General features: G+C 29.5%; 4 protein-coding genes across 5 annotated transcripts; 3 read left to right on the forward strand and 1 right to left on the reverse strand.

Annotated features, from left to right (window-relative positions):
- Nucleotides 1-1869: 1869 nt before the first annotated feature.
- CRR7 (chlororespiratory reduction 7) lies at nt 1870-3178 on the reverse strand. Its single transcript, XM_068645790.2, has 3 exons — nt 2987-3178; nt 2459-2586; nt 1870-2314 (listed from the first exon to the last, which is right to left on the reverse strand). Exons 1-3 carry the CDS (start codon nt 3039-3041, stop codon nt 2039-2041), a joined length of 459 nt encoding a protein of 152 aa, XP_068501891.1. The 5' UTR covers nt 3042-3178; the 3' UTR covers nt 1870-2038.
- Nucleotides 3179-4354: 1176 nt separating this feature from the next.
- On the forward strand, nt 4355-5859 carry LOC137836983 (hydroxyproline-rich glycoprotein family protein). The gene is made up of 3 exons (XM_068645791.1): nt 4355-4734; nt 5261-5378; nt 5541-5859. The coding sequence occupies exons 1-3, from the start codon at nt 4535-4537 to the stop codon at nt 5625-5627; spliced, it is 405 nt and encodes a 134-aa protein (XP_068501892.1). The 5' UTR covers nt 4355-4534; the 3' UTR covers nt 5628-5859.
- Nucleotides 5860-8336: 2477 nt separating this feature from the next.
- LOC137836984 (uncharacterized) lies at nt 8337-10205 on the forward strand. The gene is made up of 2 exons (XM_068645792.1): nt 8337-9146; nt 9698-10205. The coding sequence occupies exons 1-2, from the start codon at nt 8413-8415 to the stop codon at nt 9879-9881; spliced, it is 918 nt and encodes a 305-aa protein (XP_068501893.1). The 5' UTR covers nt 8337-8412; the 3' UTR covers nt 9882-10205.
- A 7474-nt stretch (nt 10206-17679) lies between these two features.
- LOC137836985 (LRR receptor-like serine/threonine-protein kinase RPK2) lies at nt 17680-21614 on the forward strand. Of its 2 annotated transcripts, XM_090301394.1 has the most exons (2): nt 17703-18272; nt 18346-21614. In XM_090301394.1, the coding sequence occupies exons 1-2, from the start codon at nt 18265-18267 to the stop codon at nt 21314-21316; spliced, it is 2979 nt and encodes a 992-aa protein (XP_090157520.1). In that variant the 5' UTR covers nt 17703-18264; the 3' UTR covers nt 21317-21614. The 2 variants fall into 2 exon arrangements, with proteins under 2 accessions (XP_068501894.2, XP_090157520.1); XM_068645793.2 differs by having other exon boundaries at nt 17680-21614.
- The last annotated feature ends 1298 nt before the right edge of the window (nt 21615-22912 follow it).

A 22912-nucleotide genomic window follows, 5' to 3' on the forward strand; every position in this document is an offset into this window, starting at 1 on the left:
TTTTGGAAAAGCATTAATGGAGAATCACAACATGAGCAACGAGGCTATGATACCACATGTAAATCAAAACATGAATAAACGTAAAACTGAACACATATCATGAATCAAGAAGGAATAGGCACTTACTTTGATCCATGAGTGATCCTAATTGAGCAGTTACTTTATCTCCTTTATCACAATATATCTCTTAGCAATTCCGTACTTGTCACACACTTTCGTGATGGTTAACAGTGAGACAACTATTATTTGCAGAGACAGAACCCTATAGCCTTTAGTACCCAATCTCCATCAGATGTAGGTTTTCCATTAGGTATATCATCATATATATATATATATATATATATATATATATATATATATATATATATATATATTTCTCACATTAACCAATGGACCCTTTATTCTATTATTATTATTATTAAATCATATTTGGGCCCAAAGTCCAAACTCTAACTCATGTGAGTCACTTTATAAAAATTAATTTACATAATTTCTTACATCTTTATATTTTTAGGAAACAACAGACATGGGCAAATTATGTTTCTTTTTTTTTTTTCCTTGTCTTTTTTTTATGAATAAAAGCCACCTCAAATTATTTCTTTTTTGAACCACGTTTTTTTTTTCTTAATGAATAAAAGCTTGCATGTGAGTGGGACCCGCGACTCGTTCAAATTTGGTAAGTGAAGTATACAAACAAGTGGGCCCCACGACATTTCTTTGTGTTAATGGTTAGAAACTTGCATGATATAGCACCTCCATATCTCCTTGTGTCACCTCATACTAAATGTAAAAATATGTTTTATCCTTTTTTTGTCACCCTCATATATTCTGGATACATAATCTGGAAGTCAATCTCATAATTAGAAAAGACTTCTAGATTATGTAATCCAGAAGCTAATCACTCATATAAAAAAAAACTTTCAGATTACATAATTCGGAAGCTAATCTTGTGTATAGAAAAGACTTCCGGATTATGTAAACCGAAAGCTAATCACAAAAGGCTTTCGGATTATATAATTTGAAAGCTAATTCTGAATCTAGAAAAAGACTTTCGGATTATGTAATCTAGAATATTAAAAAAGATATTTTTGGAATACAAAAAACTTATAAGAGTGACACAAGAAGATATGGAGGTGCAGGAAGAAGCAGCCATAATTGTGGTATCAGGAGAATGGGTCACGTAAAAAAAAAGCCACATGGTCTTTTATTTCATTCTTTACAAAGGTTTTGGGCCTCTCTTACTGTTCGGCACACCTCTGTTAATATTCCCACTTCCAGCGCTTTTTACATCTGCACCACCTTTATCAAATAAGTCTGGTCCCTTCCGCTGCCAAAGAAATTTAATTATTTCCCACCCGTGCTTTATTATCCGCACCACCTGGCCCAGCGGTTTTTCTATTTCTCACTCTTTTGTTTATTTTTGCACCTACAAATATAAAGTTCTTGCATTTCAATTTTACAAAATCATTCCTACTAATTTATCAAGTTCTTGCATTAGTAAGGGAGTATATACTTAATTTAGTATTTTGAAGTGAAGGATTGTATTTCAATTATATATTATATAATCTACTATCATTTTAATAAAGTCATTTCTCCAGTTTTTACACAATTAATAAATAATTAGAGATTCTACATCAATTAGAGATATGAACAACTAAAAATATATAATAGATGCAAATCTCATACTTATTTTGAAAAGATTAATTATGTTTAAAGTTTACTTCCTAAGATGATCAGCGTATTTTAAAAAATATTTTAATTAGAGTTTATTGAGTTTATTATATCACCGCTTATCAAATGAGTTGACAACCTCAACGTAGAAGATGTGTTGAAAATCTCGTATTAACTAAAAATAAGACAATACAATAGTGGAGGTAAAGTTTATTTTAAGTTTATTTTATAAGAAATAACGAACTAGAAACATTACAGGTAAAGAGATCGTAAAAATATTATCTCTTAGAAATCATTCTTTTTCTTATTTTTCTCAGATAAAAATACTCAGAAGGAGAAAATGGTAGAAAGAGAGTGATTGGTGCAGTCACTCCAAACGAACTTCATACCATTGAACTGAGCCAACATCTCCATCAATTTCAAGTTCACAAACATATCTCACCAAGAAAGAAACAGCTTCATCAATGTCCTCATATCTTGAAAGATCAGGAGGAAGAACCTTACCAGGCCAATTTTCCAACAACTCTTTCAATGTTGCCTTCAACTCTTCCTCAGAAACAAACCTTTCATCCTTTCCTGGTTCTAACAAAACATAAGTTTCAGTTCTCTCATTTGCCCTTTTCCTCCTCCGAGCTGCAAAAACCTGATCACAAATGCAACTTAATTTTGAAAAAAAAACCAACAAAATTTACTTGGATTTACTCTATCAATTTAGTAATATAAATTCCATTAATCACCAATTTAGTACAGTAACATTAAGATTTTAGAACATACTGCATAAATGTACCTTAGTTTTGCTTCTGCAATCACTTGTAAACTGAGGTAGTCTCTGATGAATTGAAGAACTAACATGTTTAATTTGACCGAATAATGATATACAGATTATGCTATTTTCAACATAGTTACTTTCTGTATCTGTAAATGATCAGAAAACTAACATAATTAGTGAAAAGAAAAGTACCTTGGTTTTTCTAAGTAGGGCAATATTTACCTATAAGTTTATAGTCTGATACATGTTTCAGTATCAAAATAAGCTCTTATTCTTTAAAAAATGCTCTTTCCAAGGAAATTTGCAGAGAATAAGCAACAAAATATGCTAAAAGTAAATACTCTTGGTAAGTGAAATTTACATTTGGTTCAAAACTGTACAATATATTATGAATACAAATGTAAATGCTTTCAAAACTGAAACTTCTTTGCATAATCATTAGCAACCTAAAGGCAACAATGGTTCTCTTGGAGTTGCAAACATGTCAACCCTTTTGCCATTCTGCGCTGAAAAGGTAAATTTTGAAGGCTAATTGTGATAACTTACAGCAGAGGGGAGGAACTCCAACTTTGAAGGGCTGGAACTGCAAAATTCCTACCATGGCAAATATTTTGTGCTAAGCTTCTTCCATGTTTCTGAAGCTTCTTCCAAGTATATCATCTATAACATAACCTGCATCATTTACAGTCACAAACTCTAGGGATAACTTCTTTTGTTCTATCTCTTTAACAACCCTCCATTGTTAGCATATTTTCTGCATTGCCCTTTTGTACATTACTTGTCTTCATCCACCCTTTTTTGTTTTTTCCACTCTTTATTTTTTGCTTTTTGGTTTAGTTTTCTCAAGAGTTAGAAAACAAGTTTACAGACCAAATACTGTGTTTCTGTGGCAAAAATGGCACTTTTGGTTCATCTTATATGATCATTTTTTTTTTGTCTAGTTTATAGGTAATATAAAATCAACTTACAGAATAATATTTTAACTATACTTATTAAAAATACTGTTATTCCAAAATATAATTAATTACATAATCAGCAATTTAATTGCTAAAAATAAATTATAAATTTATTAAGAATAACAAGCTCAAATAAATAATAAAATCAATTTCATAACTTCTTTAAATCAGTATTATTAAATTGACTAATTTAGTATAACATTTAAAGTTATTAATTTCATATTAACACAAATTTAAATAATACTCATAATAAATATTAATAATTAATTTTTTATTCAAATTAATAATAATAAAAGCTAATACTAAATTCATTATTAATAATAAATTCATTAATTTTAAACTAATAGTAATAAAAGCTAATTTTAACTCATAATTAATTATTTCTTAATATATTTTCAAAATCAATATTTACAAATGTTTTTTAAAACTGATCTTAAATTTTGATTGAAAAGTCGAATTTTATAAACTCGTGCCATCAAACACGTTTTTTTTAGTAGTGTTTGTTTAATTTTTTTTCTAATTTTTTTATTGAAATGCTGGTTAGCACATTATAATTTTTTTTAAAATAGTGTTTGTTAGCATGTTTTCATAATACTTGTTAACACATTTTTTTTATAAGAAGTATATGTTTTTTCTTGTTTTGTAATTTTTTATAAATTTAAATAATATAATTATTTATTTATATATTAATTAAATGTATTTTAAATAATTTAAATCAATAATATGGTCAAATATATTTAATTACATCTATGTTCAAACAAACTATATTAAAAAATTAAAAAACGTGCTAACCATATAAAAATAAAAATAAACTATATATTATGCTAACATATAGGATTTCAAAAAATAATAGAAAGAAATTAAAATTCAAGCAAATATGATTTAAAAAAAAACACGTAAGAAATTCGCTTTGTAAGAAAACCCAGGTTATTCATCCCAACGGACAAAATATTTGAACCTCACTCTAGCAATTTCTCAGACAATTCGACCGTTGCAAACCCTTACCTCAAACGGTCACTTCATCTTCCACCATTTTCATATACTCATTCATTTGCACCCATAGTTTCTGCATTCCTCATCTTTCAACTTTTGCAGTTCAAAGCATTTATCCTTTTTGTTGTGACACAGTAATAATCTGATGGAAAAGGAAAACATGCTCAAAACTCTTCCAAAAGTTCCAATTCAAGCACAGAAACCTGAACCTGAATGCAAAACACCAATTCCAGCTCAACAACAACACCAGATCAAAGATCGTAACTCCTCAAACGAATTGCGCAAACCTGTTACTGTTACTCCAGATCATCTCAGAGTCCCCAAGGCATTCAAATACCCAGAAAGGTATTTATATACTATCATCAATGGTGAACACTGTTTTTATATTATATTAGGAATTAGGAATTCACCAATAATTTATGATAATTTTTTGAATTGAAGGGATCGGTAACAATCTTAGAAAGTAGTATTGATTAGTTTATGTGATTTTCATGAAATTGGAATATCAGAAAAATATGAATAAAACTCTTGATGAAAAAAATATGAATGCTTATAAACCCTAAATTTATAAAATAAGTCAAAATTTGAAATTTAGCTCAGACAAGTCTCTGGTCAAAATCCACTGTATGGATTGATATTTTTTCACAGAATCTTCAAAAAATGTGCTGATTGATTCAGTAGAATTTGGCTGTTCTCCACATTTAAATATTCAGTCCAAGTTAAATTTTGTAAAGTGCATGTTGAAATTAAATTGATTTATGTAACTATTTGATCATTTTAAGAAATTTTGAAGAGAGAACATGCAGATGGTGATGACTGTATAATTGGGTTAGTGATGTCAAGATGCAATGTTTTTCTACATTTTTCTCAGATATACAAGTCCAACTGATTTGATGATGTCACCAATAACCAAAGGCCTTCTTGCTAGAACTAAAAGGGGTGGTGGTGTTGGTGGTGCAATGTTACCACCTGGGAAAAATCAACCAAAGGTACACACACCAATAGTGCAGTTACAGATTGTTCTGCTTCTGCATTTTCTTTTTTCCAGCAATGTCAAATTACTCTTTTTGGGTACTGAAATTTCAGTCTAGTGTAATAATATGAGTATGTAATAACAGTGTTTGTATGTGTCAATGTCATAACTGCTGCAGATTCTAGACATGCCCTTGAAGGATGTAGGGACTTTTCAGAACAAGTTTCCAATGCAGTTTGATGATAAGATCAACAACACAACTTGAAGGGTTCAAAGAACTTTTGATCAATATGATAAATCATGTGAGTGGTTCAAAGGGGGAGACAGAAAGAGTCCAACTGATCTGATGATGTCACCAAAAATCAATTGTATAAGGTTATCTGTAATTATATAAGGTTGTCAGGTTTCTGATTTCTTATGCTCAATTTTCTTCTCAAATAGTGACATTTTGTAGCAGTAATTTGTCCTTGTTATTCAAAAAAAGGTTTATATTTTCAGATTCTGTTGAAAGTTAAAACATGGGCATTAAAAATAAAAATAAAAGTAGTTAAAATTAATTCTCTTTATTGTAATAAAAAAGCTATTATAATTTATTTATATATATATATACATATATATACATATAATGTAAACATATCCTTTTTAATAAAATTTATTAAAATTACAAAATTTGAGAGATTTCTTAAATAATTTTTTATATTTCCTTTCTATGAAAATGCTTTTTAACATTTTTGAAAAATGTAAAAATATTTGTGGGCCTACATATGAATCATGTCTAAGTTTCATTAACATGATACAAGCATATTAAGTGGTTATAATATGTTAAGGAACCAAATAACACTCTGCCCTCTGTTAAAAAGGCAGAGAAGATATAATGGAGAAAATACTCTGTTTTTATTGAAAAATATATAGTTATTATATAGTTTTTACAAAATTATTTACAATTAACAATAACATAAATAATAGATATTTATTGTTGACTGAATACTGTTTCAATAAAAATTACAATAGAAAAGATTATTTACAATAAAATTGTCTCATCAAATATTTGAATATCATTTTTTTAATGATTTATATTTAATAATTTATTTTATTTTTTAATACATTTATTTTAACATAAATACATTGTTGGAGATCCCAGACTAGAGATAAGGACATTTCATAATATATAAATGGGTGCAGACCTCAACCTTATGAGCCGGTTTTATGGGGTTGAGTTAGGCTTAAAGTCCACTTTCTAATATGGTACCAGAACATGGTTTATTATTACTTTTTACCTATTATATAATTTATACTTTCATATATTATATAATCTAAAAATTTATACATAAATTATATATTTTTTTATAAATGTATTTTTAACGTTAAGAATATCTAAAAACTAATAAATATTTTTAATTTATCGCACAAATCATTTTTAACTCAATTTATTTAAAATAATTGTAAAAAAATTATTTTAATTCTTCAACTTTATATATATTTTTTTTAAATAAAACAAAATTAAATTTTGATATTATTTATAAAATAATTTTTTTAACTATATATTTTAATTTTAAAAAATATTAATTATCATTTATTTTAAAAAAAAATCACTTAACGAAATTGACAATTTTAATTGAAATAAAATATCTTGAAATTGACAATTTAATGTTCAATTTTATTTAAACTGAAGTTTGTTGTTGAGAACTTTAATTAAAAGTAAATAAACAGATTAATGGATTTAATTGATGTTTTGTATATATCTGACAACTTTAACTCATAAATGTTTATTTCTGTAACTTTTTTTGCATTCACCCATTTATGTAATATTCAAACTAAAATACATCATAATGGTAAAATTTCCTAAACATTCTGCAAGTTTCTACCATGTTTCAGAAGCTTTGTACAGTAAGGCCTAGTATATCATCCATAACATAATCACAAACTCTAGGGATAACTTCTTTTTCTCTAGCTCTCTAACAACCCTCCATTGTTATCATATTTTCATCACTGCCCTTAATTTTTTGTTTTAACTACTACCTATTTTTGACATTTTGGTTTAGATTTCTCAAGAATTAGAAACGCATTTACAGATCAAATGTGTTTCTGTGCCAAAAATGGCACTTTTGGTTCATCATGTAATGATCAGATACAATGGCCTTTTTTAATAAAATAAACTACATTTTTTTATTTGGAATCAAAGGAGCTATATTAAGTATGAATGTGTAGACAGTCACCAAATAAAGATATGAATGCATAGATTCTTTTATGTGAATGATATATGGATGGACTTCAAAACTATAGAAACCTTGCAGAGCTAATGAAAATAGTATTTTCTTTTAATATGATCTTTGATGAAATATTTTTCATCTAAGGTATAAGGGCTACCAAAGTTTGTTGACTTCTGATATGTCATAATTAATCACTCTGTTACATTAACAGAGTAGTTCCCGAGATCCTCTCCTTGCCTTTCTTTATCAATGCATTGTGAAACTTTTCTGTGTTTTTCCATAGACAAACCCATATACCCCAAAACCCAGCTTTCATTTCCTTAAATATCCTTTCATTCCAGATTCTCCCTCATTTTCTTAAATTTTCATCTTGATTTTCTTTGTGATTTTCCATCTCCAGAATCATGGTGCAAAACAGGTTAATCTCGCAATAAACCTCATTTTGCACCATTTGTTTTGTTGGAGGGTCGTTGTAAATTGAAGCTACAGGATTTGGAGAATTCATTCTAAGATTCTGAGTAAGTTTTCTAACTTTTCCCCTATAATTTCATTTGGCGATTGTACAACAAGAGGGTATTCATTTATTATTTTGCATGAAGATAATATGTTGCATGCTGATGATGATGCTGATAATCTCTTCTTATTTAAGGGTGAATGTAATGTGTTGTATTGTAGCTCGTTTGTGCATGGTCTATGTTGAAATTCTCTTAGTGCAAAAATATAATCTGTTTCATAAGCTTTTTGATTACCAAAATTTTATGCAGCATTGCAAGAAATTCTGTCAGAATTGTGGTCTAAAAGTGCTACTGCTGGTCTTGCTTTTGCAGAGTTCCAAAGTAAATGGCTTATTTGAATTATGAGAGCAAGAAAGGAAGTGGTAAGAAACTAAAAGTGCATTTTGATCTACCTGAGGATGAGGATTATCCCAATCACAAGCGTTCAGGTTCTTCTGGATCTTCTGGATCATCATTAGATTCTGATGATGGCACAGACAATGCTGATGCCAAGTATGGTTTGTATGGTTCTCCTGTGTGGAGTTTCCAAGGAGGGTCAACAACCCAATCTCCTCCACTTCAGCTCATGAATTCTCCTGGGTATGACCCAAACAGAATCCCCTCTTCTATATTTAACAAACCTACCAGTCCTATGGAATGGAGTGTAGCCTCAAATGAATCACTGTTCAGCATACACATAGGAAACAACAGTTTCTCAAGGGATGCTTTTGCATTCAACAACAGATCTGGGGAATTGCCTAGGACTAGTGATATAGCAACACTTCCAACTGTTGAAGAGGGAACTTGTAAAGGCAACAATGTGGACATGGAAAGACACTCTTTGTCATCAGTTTCGCCAAGTGAAACTTCAGATTCAGTTAGGGAGCAAGACCATGAGAAGAAATCAAATGCAACTGCAGCAGGTTCAGTTGTTGACCCCAAGATAACAAAAACATCAGAAGAAGTTGCCACAGATGAAGCAGTGTTGGACAAAACTCCAGATGATCATAGTAAAGAAGCTAATGGAGTTTACCATACGATGGAAAGCAATTTAAGCACACGTTCATTTCAATTTCCTATGTGAGTTCCCATTATATCTTTCTTCTGTAACATTTAATGCATGCAAATCAAATAGAAAATCTGGTTTGATGGAATCTAAAATAAGCAACATTTATATATATATATATATATATATATATATATATACATATTCAGACTAGTTCTTCCAACCTCAAGATTTTGCTAATAATTCATACTATCCAGCGTTGATCACTAACATGTGTTAATGTCATAATATAATGTACTTTGTCAACAAACTTATACTGTTTGTATTGATAACCACAAAGATATCTCACTACAGAAATTTGGTGAAGATATTTTACAGAAATTAGTGTTACTTGAACTTCATGTTATGACCATCTGCTCAACCTTTTGGTATTAGACAAAGTTTTCAACCAGTTGACCATATCACTGCCTTTTCTTTGGGTAGTTTTTCACATTTATCATATATCTGAGTCATGAGTTGTTAATCTTCACTAAGTGTGTACTAATAATCTCAGCTTCATCTATCTTTTCTGTTTGAGTTTTGTCGTGCTTTTGACCATCATTTTGTTGCTCTTGAATTCTTTCAGATTGACACCTGAAGGGGGAAGAACTAGTTCATCAACAGAGTCAGAAAAGCAAGAGAAAGGTGAAAATCAGGAGGAGCAGCCAGAGAAGGAGTTGCAGCAAAGTCCTGGTTCTAAATCAGAAAAGCCAACTAAACAAAGTGGCAAAAGCTGGTGTTTCTGCTTCCCTTGTTCATCATGTTTCTGAGAGAGACAGGTCTTGAATGATGTTGGAATGGCAATATAGCTAAATGACTAAAATGATGATGGTGACAATGGACATAAAAATTGATCTGCTGGTTACATGGGGATCATGTCTTCTCTAAAATGGTAGAGGAAAGGGTAGTTCCAGATTGAAAAAACTGAGCTTCAAGTAAATGGTTAAGAAGGAAATGAGTTTAATGTTAAATGGTATGCATACATGATTATCAATAACCTCTGACAACAAATCAGTCAAATGTTGATTTATGTAATGCATCCAACACTGCTTTAAAGGGTCCAAATTCTTAGATATTAATCTTCTCTTTAAATCATTTGCAGCTATATGCACTGAAATTCCTGTTCATAGATACCTCTGTTTCAGAAATCAAAATTCAAATTTGAGAAATTTAGGTTGTTCATGTACCTCGTTAGTTTTATAATTTAGAGTATCATACTTTTGAATTTGAAACTCGCGAAGTTGAAATTCAGTATATTCAAGCCATTATGGTGTGTATAAGCTTATGCGCATGTAAAATAGAAGATAGCGACAAATATAAATTTAAAAAAAAGAAAAAATTGTGAGTATATTATATATATATATATATATAAATTAATTATGAGTTCAACATAATTATTAGGTCCGTAAATAATTATTTATACACCTAGATGATATTGAAATCAAATTATTTGTAAGATAATTATTTTAATAGTTATATTACTAATATTTCATTAATATATGTTTTTTATAGTAATATTGATTTTTGTTTCTAATACACTAGGCATTTGTAGTAAGTAATCGGCTTTTGGGTATGGATAATGATATCAAAATATTTAATTTGACATGATTATTATAATATAATCTACTCTAAATTTGTTGGTTATCTAAGAAAAAAATAAGTTGATAAAAACTTATTTCAATAGTTTCATACATTAGGTCTAAAAGTTTGAACTAGGAACACAAATTAATTAGCGTCAGGCTAAAGTGATGAAAAACATATATAATCCTAATTTAAATAATAAAGATAAAGGATAAAATAAATAAAAAAATTAATTTAATATTTTTATAAATATATGTTTTCATATTATAAAAAATGATAATTAAAATAAAAATATTAAAATAATAAATAAAATAAAATAATTTAATTTAATATTTTATTAATATATGTTATTATATTGTAATAAAATAAATAATAATAAATAAAATAAAATTAATTAATTTAATTTTTTATATTTCATAAAGTAATTTATTTTGATATATAACTATTTTAAAATATAACTTTTTTGTTTATTAAGGTTTGATAATAACTTTTTATTTTAATATAAAAAATATTTTAAATCTAATTTATATTTTTCTTTAAATATTTTTTTACATTTATTTATTTTGAAAATTTAATTTTGTAAAATATTTTTTAAAGTATATTAATATAAACAAATTATTATATCACAACATTCAAATCACTTACACATTTTTCATTCATTTATCTTCTCACTTATTTTTCATTAATTCAAATAACTCACCTTTGTAGCTACATGATTGTGTTGTGTCTTTAATAATCATAACCACTATACCTCTCAATTGTTATTATTAGGGATTAGGGATTGATCCCATCTTAACCATATCTCTCATTTAGAGTTTTAGTTTACTTCATGTGTATTCTACTATGTCACATTAATTTTAAGATCTTATAAATAAATATATATATATATATATATATATATATATTTCCATTAAAATGTCTTCTAAAACCTTATTTAATGATATGCTATTTACACTTCAACCTATTATTATGGAATATTTCTCTGAAACAAAAAAAAAATAATGTAAAAATATTTTTCTTATAAGACATGGATCTTAAACATATGACCATCAATACCCCACCCAAAATATATATGGCCTTATGATTATCACTATGCTTGTCATCACTATTAGTATCCAAATTATTATCATCATTGTTTACAATAATGACAACAATCTTAATCATAATAATGGTCTACCACACAATAATTATAGGAGTGATTTTTTAATAACTTTTTTTAAGTTCTAAAACTATTATCTTAAATATTTTTAATTTTAATAATCTATTCTATTGAATAAATATCACTATAGTTCCTTTCTCTTTTATTATTATTATATAAATATAAGTTATAAGGTCTAAGACAAAAAATTATATTCAAATATTTTTTTTTTTATTAGTTACATAACCTTTATCAAAGTTTTTTTATTAAATATTTTTAACATTTCACTCTTAATATATAAAGTAATAAATTTGTAACATTCCTAATTTTAGATAATTATATTACTTATTTTGTTTTTATTAAAATATAATAATTAGAAAAAATTACGTTTTAATTTCTATGATTAAATTCAAAATTTAAATTTTTTTCATGTTTATTTAGATAAAGTATGAACGGTATAATAAAATAGAATGGAAATAAAAAATAAGAAGAAGAAAAAGTTTAAATAAATAAATAAATATTGCAGGGCAAGTTTAAAAGAATAAAATAAAATAATCATAATAAATAATTCATTAGTTAATAAAACATTAATATAATAATAAAATAAAATAAAAACTCTATAAATATCTACACAACCATTGTTTTCAAACAAACAAAAATCTCTCTCTTTCCCTCTCTCTTTCCCTCTCTCTCATTGTCTCTTTTTATCTTTATCATATTTCTCTCTCTCTATCTCTATCATATCTTTATATCAAGGGAAGTGAAATTAAGTTTTTTTTATATTAATCTTTAATCTTAAACTTATGTGTGTTTATTAAGATTTTATCTATTTTAAGTTATATATTGTTTTACTATATTTATTTTTGTGCTTTTATTATTTAATTTAGTTTTATAATATATTTATCTTTTATATCTATGTTATTTAATTTATTTTTAGTTATCTACTCGTTATTTTATATTATTTTTATTTTTATTAGTATATTTATTCCATTCATATACTTTTCCTTTTATTTATTTATGTTTTCATTATTTAATTTACTTTTAGGAATATACTACTCCTTTTATTATTTTATGTTCTTACTATTTAGTAATAATATATTATTATTTTTTTTACAATTTATTTATATTATGTCTCACAACATAGGATAAGTATTAAGTTTTCTCGTGATGAGTTAAGGTTATGTTAACACATGAAAGTATATAGTTGGAAATTATATTTTGGTAAAATTTAGGATGAAAAGGGAGAGATTATGATAGGATCCAAGAAAGTAATTGTAAAGTAGGTGAATATATAAATAGTTTAGAATAGTGTCGTGAACTTGAATATTCATAAACTAAACTTGATACTGTTTAATACATGTTCATCATCGTTAAGGTTAGTGAGCATGTATTTTTTTGTAGATCGTAAAATGGACAATATTCTTAAGAAAATCATAGGCCTTTATTATATGTTTATTGAGATTGATATTTGAGGCTTACAAATATCTCAATTCTTTATGTGTTTTCTTTCATATGTGCATGTAGTATAGGTAAAAGATGAACATTCTTAGTAGAAGTTGTTCAAAGAAGTTTTGGAGATCTTTCCTAAGATATTGACTCATGGATGACTTGGTTTTAACAAATCACATATTCAGTTTTGATTATGTGCTTAAACAATAAAGCATAAAACATGATTTTGTAAGCATAAGATCTCAATATATGCAAATGTTTTGTCTAGTCGAATAGACAAACAACATTTTTCTCATATACTTTGTTTGGTAAACTTTTTCTTGGACACACGATAAGTACATATAGTCAATAGTATTTCATAGTACATGTCGAACACTCATGAATGTTTATTATATGCATGCAGAGAATGTTTGTCTCTTTGTTTCTTGTAAAAGGATCTCACATTGAAGTGTCTACATCAAAGATCTTTTAAAGAATATGTCTAAAGTTGCTCCATGCAAACATATTTTCTAAAAAAAGAGAAATTATAGTCCCTCAATGACAATCAACCTTGTTTGGTCCCTCGCTTTTTTCAAGTTTGAAAATAAAAACTACCTGATTTAAGCTTGATAAGTCATGTTGTGTATCAGAGAGTTGTGTAAAATAAGATATACACATTTATTGTTGCATGAAGAACATTTAATGCATCTTCAAGCTCAAATGTGCACAAATGCAAGATGAAGAAAAAGAAGAAGAACTTTGCAAGACCTCACAACGACTCCAAAAAAAAAGTTTTGCAACTTAACACTCTTGTAACCTTTAGCAATCTTTAAGCCCTAGTTGTTGAGTAAGAATATTGTGTTTGTTAGCAACCTAAAAAAGTATTCTCAATCTTTTATCCATCTTAGGACGTTACCCTCTTTTTGTTAGCAAACTTGTGATAATTTAGATCACATCCTTTGTGTAGACAAATTGTTTAGCCAGGTTTTAACCAGTAGTTGCATGTTCAAATAATACTTTGTGTTTAGCCATAAGTGATTGAGTCCAAAAAATACTTATTGTGTATAGCCAGGATGGTTGCAACCCAAATAATATTCTATGTTTAGCTAAGAGTGGATGGGATCTAGAGAATACTTGTCTTGTATCTTGCAGTATTAGTTTGCTAGTAGAACTTGATCAAGAACTGGATATGGTCTAAATTTTCAGAGGAACCAATATAGAAATACATTGTATGAGTCTATCTACTTTTATATTTTTTAAATTACATGTTATTTATTTAAAAGTAATTAAAGAAGGAGAGTTTTATTTAAACAAATTTTAAAAAGTGTGTTTAACACTGTCGACTTGAAGTTACATTTAACGATCTACATCTGAAATTCTCATAAGAAAACCTCTTAACAATGCATCTATCAAGTTAAAAGATTTCTTTGACATCTTTGGTCCGACGTTGATTTGCAAAAATATTTAAAAAATTTAAATACACAATTCAACTATCTTTTTTTTTAATTTCACTTTTTTTTTGGTATTTAACTTACATTTACAAAATAATATTCATATATATATATAATGTTTATATTATATATATGATATATATATATATAATGTTTATATTATGATTAATATTTTTTATAAGAAACCTTTTAATAAAAAATTTACTCTTATTTTTTAATTAAATAAAAAATATCTTTATATTAATTTGGATGTTACAAAATTCACTTAATATATTCTTCAAAATAAATTTTATACATTATTAATATTATTTTCATGTAATGCATGTTTCTTACATAGAGTACCATCTTTGGATATAAATAACACTTTTTATGGCATAATCTGATTTTTTATACTATTTTAGTAATGTTTTTATTAAAAAAAAATGAAGATTAACATAATTTTTTCAATTCCTTATCATCTAAATTTCTTATTTTTAGAATTCAAGTAAAAAATAAAACGTCATTTCATACTTTAAATCATTGGTTTTCACTGAGGCCAAAAATTAATTACATCCACCAGATTTTAAAAAGTTCGATGTTGCCTCAACTTTTTTTAAAAAGTTAAATTTGGTCTCAATTTTTTTAAAAAAGTTCAACGCGGTCCCAACTCTTTCAAAACAATTCAATGTAATGATCATAATTTTTTTTAAAACGATTTAATGTGGTAACAACACATATAACTCAATGTACAATTACATAATCAAATGTGTAAATCATTTTATTGAGAGCAATCTAACTGTAGAAACTACATTAAATAGTTTTATAAACATTTGAGACCATATTGAACTTTTTGAAAAATCCATGACTGAATTGACTTTTGATCCTTAATATAAGGACTAAAAGAATAATTAAGCCTAAAGAAAATGAAAACACATAACTAGATCTTCAAATTCGAAATGTAAGAGTGGAAAAAAAAGCCCAAAATTGTACCACAAAATTATGCCATAAATTATAGTTAATTGTCAATTCCTATCATAAAAGGTAAATAAAAAATTCACTAAAACCCTAATTTTGGGATAGTATGAACCAAAACCCTTTGTGAATCCAAAATCCTCAAACTACACCATATAACAAAAACATTAACCTACTCACAAAGATTAATCAAACTTTGCATATGCCTTAATATCAAACATCTAACATTTCAATATTTTCACACAAAATAAGAACATCTAGTTACAATAACAAAGACATTGAGAAAACTCACAACCATATATTGACAAAGAAATATGTGACAAACTCTAAACTCTCTTATTATTTTATCGTGTTCCTCCCTTCCACATTTTTTTATTGTTTTTTATTGTGTTAAGAAATCAATATTGCTAGTTTATTTACAATAAAAAAATTGACAACTCAGTATGCATTTATCACAAAATTTAAGTACATATGTATCATGAATTTCATTTCAACTTTAATAAATTTTACATTAAATATTATTAAATACCAATAACCTTTTTCATAATAATTAATATAAAAATAAATAAGATATATATATATATATATAAAATAATTCCTTTTTTGAAGTAAAGTTTCTTTAATTTTTAAAATAACTACATGTGTAAAGTATATTTCTATTTAGTTAATAAAATAACTCGTTTATATTAAGGAAAACTTTTAAAAGATTGCATGTGCTTTTTTTATAAAAGACAATTATGTACAAAGAAGGAAAATAAGTAACAATATTTTCTTTTGAATATTTAGTATTTAATATATTTTTCTATAGTAGTAAAATATAAATCAAACTATATATGTACAGAAATGCATCTATTATAGACTTAAGAAAAGAAGATAACAAAATAGGCATATTTTAACATTCATATAATTTCATAAACTTTTTCTTTTGTATTGAGGATTGTGAACATGTTCAAAATATACCATCATATATTAAAAAGTAAATGATGATCTTCCATTCAATCTACATTTCACATTCCTATATATCACCTTATTTACATATAATCTTCTACAACTCAACTTAATAAATATTTCAATTTCAATTTGCTTACATGAACAAAGGTATCATCCTAACAATTGGAGTGAACAAAACATCTACTATAAGTAAACTTTTAGAACAAATACTCTTTTATAACCATACATCTCCACAACCATATCCAAACTCTAACCCATTCAAATTGTTGTCTTTAACTTTATTACTTTGTTTTTCATTATAGTGTTTTCAGCTATCTACAATATAAATGTTATGTTAAATAATCATTAAATAAAACCAAATTTACGAGTTTAATATACAAAATAAAAGTTTTTAAAAATAAAACAAAAACCCTCACACTTAATTTTACACAACTAATATCAAAATAGCATTACAAAATTAATTTTACTAAATAATACAAAATCCTTAAACTTTATTGTCAATTTTAGTACAATTATACCTCATGTACACACACCAACATTTACAAAAAAAAACTACATATAAAGAGAGATAACAAACAACAACTAATATATTTATTCAATATTTAAGTTTCTTTTATGGTTCTTAAAGTTATTCATTATTTTCTTCTCTTCTTCTAAAATATAACTCAAATCTCTTTTAATTCATTAAACTAATATAAAAAAAAAAACACAAAAACAATTACACACGGGTTCGGACTAAATAAAGTAGTTCAGAGTTTTGTTCAAGTTGTGTTGTCCAAACATAAATCCAAACACAGTTCTTCATTGGACTTTGATTTGGAAAAGAAAGTGATTTTAAGATTGAGATAAAGATTGAACACTACAATAAAGAGTACCACGACTTCAAAGAAAAAAAAAACTCAACTATCTATTTTAAAAAGAACTATTAAATCTAAAAGATGAAAAATACTTTTGTTTGGCATAGGAAAACACTCTTCTTAATTTTGTGACCCATTTTTTGAAATTCATATATGATTAAAAATAATTTAAGAAAATATTTTTTACATTAAAAAAAGACAAAAGGGAGAAGAAACGCGTTTCACAAAGAGAACAGTGCTGAGTTGTGTCTTGTTCTTCCTTCTTCTCCATCGTTTCCATCATCGTCTTTCTCTCTTGTCATTACCCTTTCCTCTTCTCTTCAACTTCACTCCAACACCACACTTCATTCTTCTTTAACTGTGAGATGTGTTCTGCTTCTTCTGTTACTTCTTCTTCTTCTTCATCTTTTTCTTCATCTTCATCTTCTTCTTCTTCGTCTTCTTCTCCTTCTTCTTCTCATTGCGGTTCAGTGATCAAAAGGAATACCCTCATGCAATTTCAATTCTTTGTCTTCGTGGTCCTCCTCACGTTGCAAAACGACGCCGTTGCGATCGATTCGGACAAATCCGCGCTCCTCCGTATAAAGGCGTCGTTTTCCGACCCCGCCGGCGTTCTCTCCACGTGGACCACCGCTGACAGTTCTGACTCCGGCCACTGCTACTGGTCCGGCGTCCTCTGCGACGCGAACTCCCGCGTCGTCGCCGTCAACGTCACCGGAAACGGCGGCAACCGAGCCTCGCACCCGTGCTCCGATTCCTCTAAATTCCCCCTCTACGGTTTCGGAATTCGGCGAACATGCAAAGGTAGCAAAGGTTCTCTCTTTGGAAACTTTTCGTCTTTTAATTTCAATTTCATCAGTGAGCTGACGGAGCTTAGGGTTTTGTCTCTCCCCTTCAACGCGTTGGAGGGGGAAATTCCCGAAGCAATTTGGGGCATGGAAAAGCTAGAGGTTCTCGATTTAGAAGGGAACTTGATAAGTGGCTATCTTCCCTTGAGAATTAATGGTTTGAGGAAGTTGAGGGTTCTGAATCTTGGGTTTAATAGGATTATTGGGGAGGTGCCTAGTTCAATTGCGTCTCTTGAGAGTTTGGAGGTTTTGAATTTGGCTGGTAATGAATTGAATGGTTCTGTGCCTGGTTTTGTTGGGAGGTTTACAGGGGTGTATCTTTCGTTTAATCAGTTCAGTGGGAATGTTCCGCCAGAGATTGGGGAGCATTGTTGGAAGCTTGAGCATTTGGATTTGTCTGGGAATTCGTTGGTTCAAGGGATTCCGGTGAGTTTGGGGAATTGTGGGAGGTTGAGGACGCTTTTGCTGTATTCTAATTTGTTGGAAGAAGGTATTCCTGGTGAGCTTGGGAAGCTTAAGAGACTTGAGGTGTTGGATGTTTCCAGGAACACTCTCAGTGGCTCTGTGCCGAGGGCACTTGGGAATTGCTCAGAGTTGTCGGTTCTTGTGCTGTCAAATCTCTTTGATGTGCGCGGGGATGCTGCCGGTGATTTTGGGAAATTGGGTTCAGTGAATGATGAGGTGAATTATTTTGAAGGGTCAATTCCTGTGGAGGTTTTTTCGCTTCCAAAGTTGAGGATACTGTGGGCTCCCATGGTGAATTTAGAAGGCAGTTTTAAGGGGAATTGGGGTGGTTGTCAGAGCTTGGAGATGGTAAATTTGGCTCAGAATTTTTTCAATGGGGAATTTCCGAACCAGCTTGGTGTCTGCAAGAGGCTGCATTTTCTTGATTTAAGTGGAAACAATCTTACTGGGGTGCTTTCTGGAGAGCTTCACGTTCCCTGTATGAGCGTGTTTGATGTTAGTGGGAACATGTTATCTGGTTCAGTTCCTGATTTCTCCAATACCGATTGTCGCCCTGTTCCTTCCTCGAACGGAGACCTGTTTGAAGATGGGAATGTTTCCTCGCCATATGCGTCGTTCTTTTTGTCAATGGTTCTTGAAAGATCTCTTTTTACATCAATGGGGGGAGTTGGTACTTCCGTTGTTCACAACTTTGGGCAAAACAGCTTTACTGGCATTCAGTCGCTACCCATACCACATGACAGGCTGGGGAAGAAGAACGGTTACACGTTTCTTGTTGGAGGAAATATTCTTACAGGATCATTTCCTACATATTTATTTGAGAAATGTGATGGATTAGATGCATTACTTTTAAATGCCAGTTATAATAAGATAACTGGTCATATACCTTCCAATATCAGTCGAATGTGCAGATCATTGAAATTTTTGGATGTGTCTGGAAATCAACTTGCAGGAACGATTCCTGTTGATTTAGGGAATGTGGTCTCCCTTGTATCATTGAACCTCAGTAGGAATCAGTTGCAAGGTCAAATTCCCACCAGCCTTGGCCAGATGAAGAATCTAAAGTTTCTCTCTTTAGCTGGTAATAAGTTAAATGGCTCAATTCCTACCAGCCTGGGGCAGTTGTACTCTTTGGAAGTCTTTGACCTTTCTTCAAACTCTCTTACTGGTGAGATTCCAAAGGCTATTGAGAACATGAGAAACCTGACTGATGTTTTGCTCAATAACAACAATCTTTCTGGTCACATTCCTGATGGTTTGGCATATGTCACTACACTCTCAGCATTCAATGTGTCTTTCAACAACTTATCTGGATATTTGCCTTCCAACAGTGGCTTGTTTAAATGCAGCAGTGCTGTTGGGAATCCGTACCTAAGTGCCTGCCGCGGAGTCTCTCTGACTGTGCCATCAGGGAATCAGCTAGGGCCGATTGATAGCAACTCTTATAATACGGAAACAGAACAAGATACTGGCAAGAAGAGTGGGAGTGACTTCAGTTCTATTGAAATAGCATCTATAACTTCTGCTTCAGCCATTGTTTCGGTACTTATAGCCCTGATTGTTCTATTCTTTTACACACGGAAGTGGAAGCCAAGGTCCAGGGTTGTTGGCTCTACAAGAAAAGAAGTAACAGTGTTTACTGATATTGGGGTCCCATTGACGTTTGAAACTGTTGTCCAAGCCACAGGAAATTTCAATGCTGGCAACTGTATTGGGAGTGGAGGTTTTGGGGCAACATACAAGGCAGAGATATCATCAGGAATCCTGGTGGCAGTCAAACGTCTAGCAGTTGGACGTTTCCAAGGTGTTCAACAATTCCATGCCGAGATCAAGACCCTTGGGAGGCTTCATCATCCAAATCTTGTCACTCTGATTGGTTATCATGCTTGTGAGACAGAGATGTTTCTCATATACAATTATTTGCCAGGTGGAAATCTCGAAAAGTTTATCCACGAGAGGTCAACGAGGGCAGTAGACTGGAGAATTCTTCACAAGATTGCATTGGACATAGCCCGTGCACTGGCCTATCTGCATGATCAGTGTGTTCCCCGTGTTCTTCACCGCGATGTCAAGCCCAGCAACATCTTGTTGGATGATGATTTCAATGCTTATCTATCGGATTTTGGATTGGCCAGACTTCTGGGAACTTCAGAGACACATGCAACCACTGGTGTAGCAGGAACATTTGGGTATGTTGCTCCAGAATATGCAATGACTTGCCGTGTTTCTGATAAGGCTGATGTGTATAGCTATGGTGTGGTGCTTCTGGAGTTGCTCTCAGACAAGAAGGCATTGGACCCTTCATTTTCTAATTTTGGAAATGGGTTCAACATAGTGGCATGGGCATGCATGCTACTGAAGCAAGGAAGGGCAAATGAGTTTTTCACTGCTGGGTTATGGGAAGCAGGACCTGGAGATGATTTGGTAGAGGTGCTTCACTTGGCAATTGTGTGTACTGTTGACTCTCTCTCTACCAGACCTACAATGAAACAAGTTGTCAGAAGGCTTAAGCAACTTCAACCTCCGTCATGCTAGCCACTTCTGTGGCTTCTTCATCTTTAAACATTATTAATCTTAGAAACATTGTAATTTGTAATTTAGCATTTTTGTGGATTTAGGTTGAGTTCTCAATTTGTACTTATTCCCCCCCTCTGTACATTTTTATATAGTCGTGGCCCAATTTTGCATACTCTTTTCTTGTTGATTTGGTGATAGTTGGCTTGGTGTTGACTGTTGAATCTGCAGAAGAATGCAGATATTTGATTTTCCCCCTCTGGACATGTCTATTTGTTCAATAAATTTGACGAATATAATCTATATTTTTTTTCGTGTAGTTCTGCTTAATTTGAGTACCATAAAATAAGAATTTAAGTATATTAAATGCATCGATATTATAGGGTTAAAAAATACATGGATGAATGCTACTCACATAAAATACTCTTCGACTAAGACTTTTACTAAGAATACGCAAGACTTGGACAAAGACTACACAGAGTTTACCTGAACTCGAGAGTGCCAGTTAAATTCAATATAATTTCTTATTAGCTGATCCATATATTTAATATTCTAACACTTTCAATCTGATTTTACCTTTGAATAATTTAACATGTGTTATTCGATTACTTTAGTTTTAAAAAACTCTTAAAATTGATCAAAATATTTTAAAAATAATTAATTTAAGAAAACTAAAATGATTCCGTTCGTGTAAAATTATCTCCATTAAGTGATTTGATTAAAAAAAAGTTCAGAAACATTCGAAAGTATCAAACCTTACGGTTTAGTTTTGATTGTCTCATGAATGAGAAAATTGAGGAATTTGATAAATTTATTAGTTTATAATTGATTGGATAAAAATAATAATTAACATATTTTGATTAGTTAAGAATAATTTAAAAAGCTGATTCAGAGTGATTCATTTGATAAAAAATATATCACATTTATCCTTTAACATTTTTTTTCATGAATTCATCAAAAAAATGAATACGATCTCTTGCTCTATATACAAGAAAAAAATAATTAATTATGAATGACTAATAAAAATAGTTAATTTAGTTAGTTTTAATTCGTAAGATCATAAATTTAATTTTATTTAAAAGAAAGTCATAAAAATATTTATTTTTTAAAACAAATTATTACTTCTAACTAGATACACTTTTCGAACTAGGTCAACGTCATGTCCCTAACTTGTTGTGCCACGTGATCACTCTCTAAATGTTGATAACGAAAATGACTATATTTCCTTTTAACCAAAAGTGATACCGATTGAAAGCCTTTAAAAATAGTATGACTAAATTGAATAAAATTTATAAATAAAGAGGCCAAAATGACTTTTCACTAAAAAAATTATTAATCCTTTTAATGTAAGCAAAAATTGCATCTAGTTGGAAAAGGTGAAGTCTTAATTTTATGATGGAAAACTTTGACGTAGTGATGCTAGCAATGGTGACAAGGTTGGCCTATCTAGATTGACAACATTTACTGTTGCCAAGGGGTAGAAGAGTAAGAAGAAAGGGAAGGACAAAGTCAATCCTAGGGACATTTGCTATTACTGAAAAGAATTGGGTTAGTAAAGAGAATATTGTCCCAAGAAAATGAGTAAATATTCTTTGACTGTCTTTGCTCAAATTGATG

This window comes from Phaseolus vulgaris, chromosome 4, assembly GCF_051622355.1.
Source record: "Phaseolus vulgaris cultivar YP4 chromosome 4, ASM5162235v1, whole genome shotgun sequence".
Taxonomy (NCBI): Eukaryota; Viridiplantae; Streptophyta; class Magnoliopsida; order Fabales; family Fabaceae; genus Phaseolus; species Phaseolus vulgaris.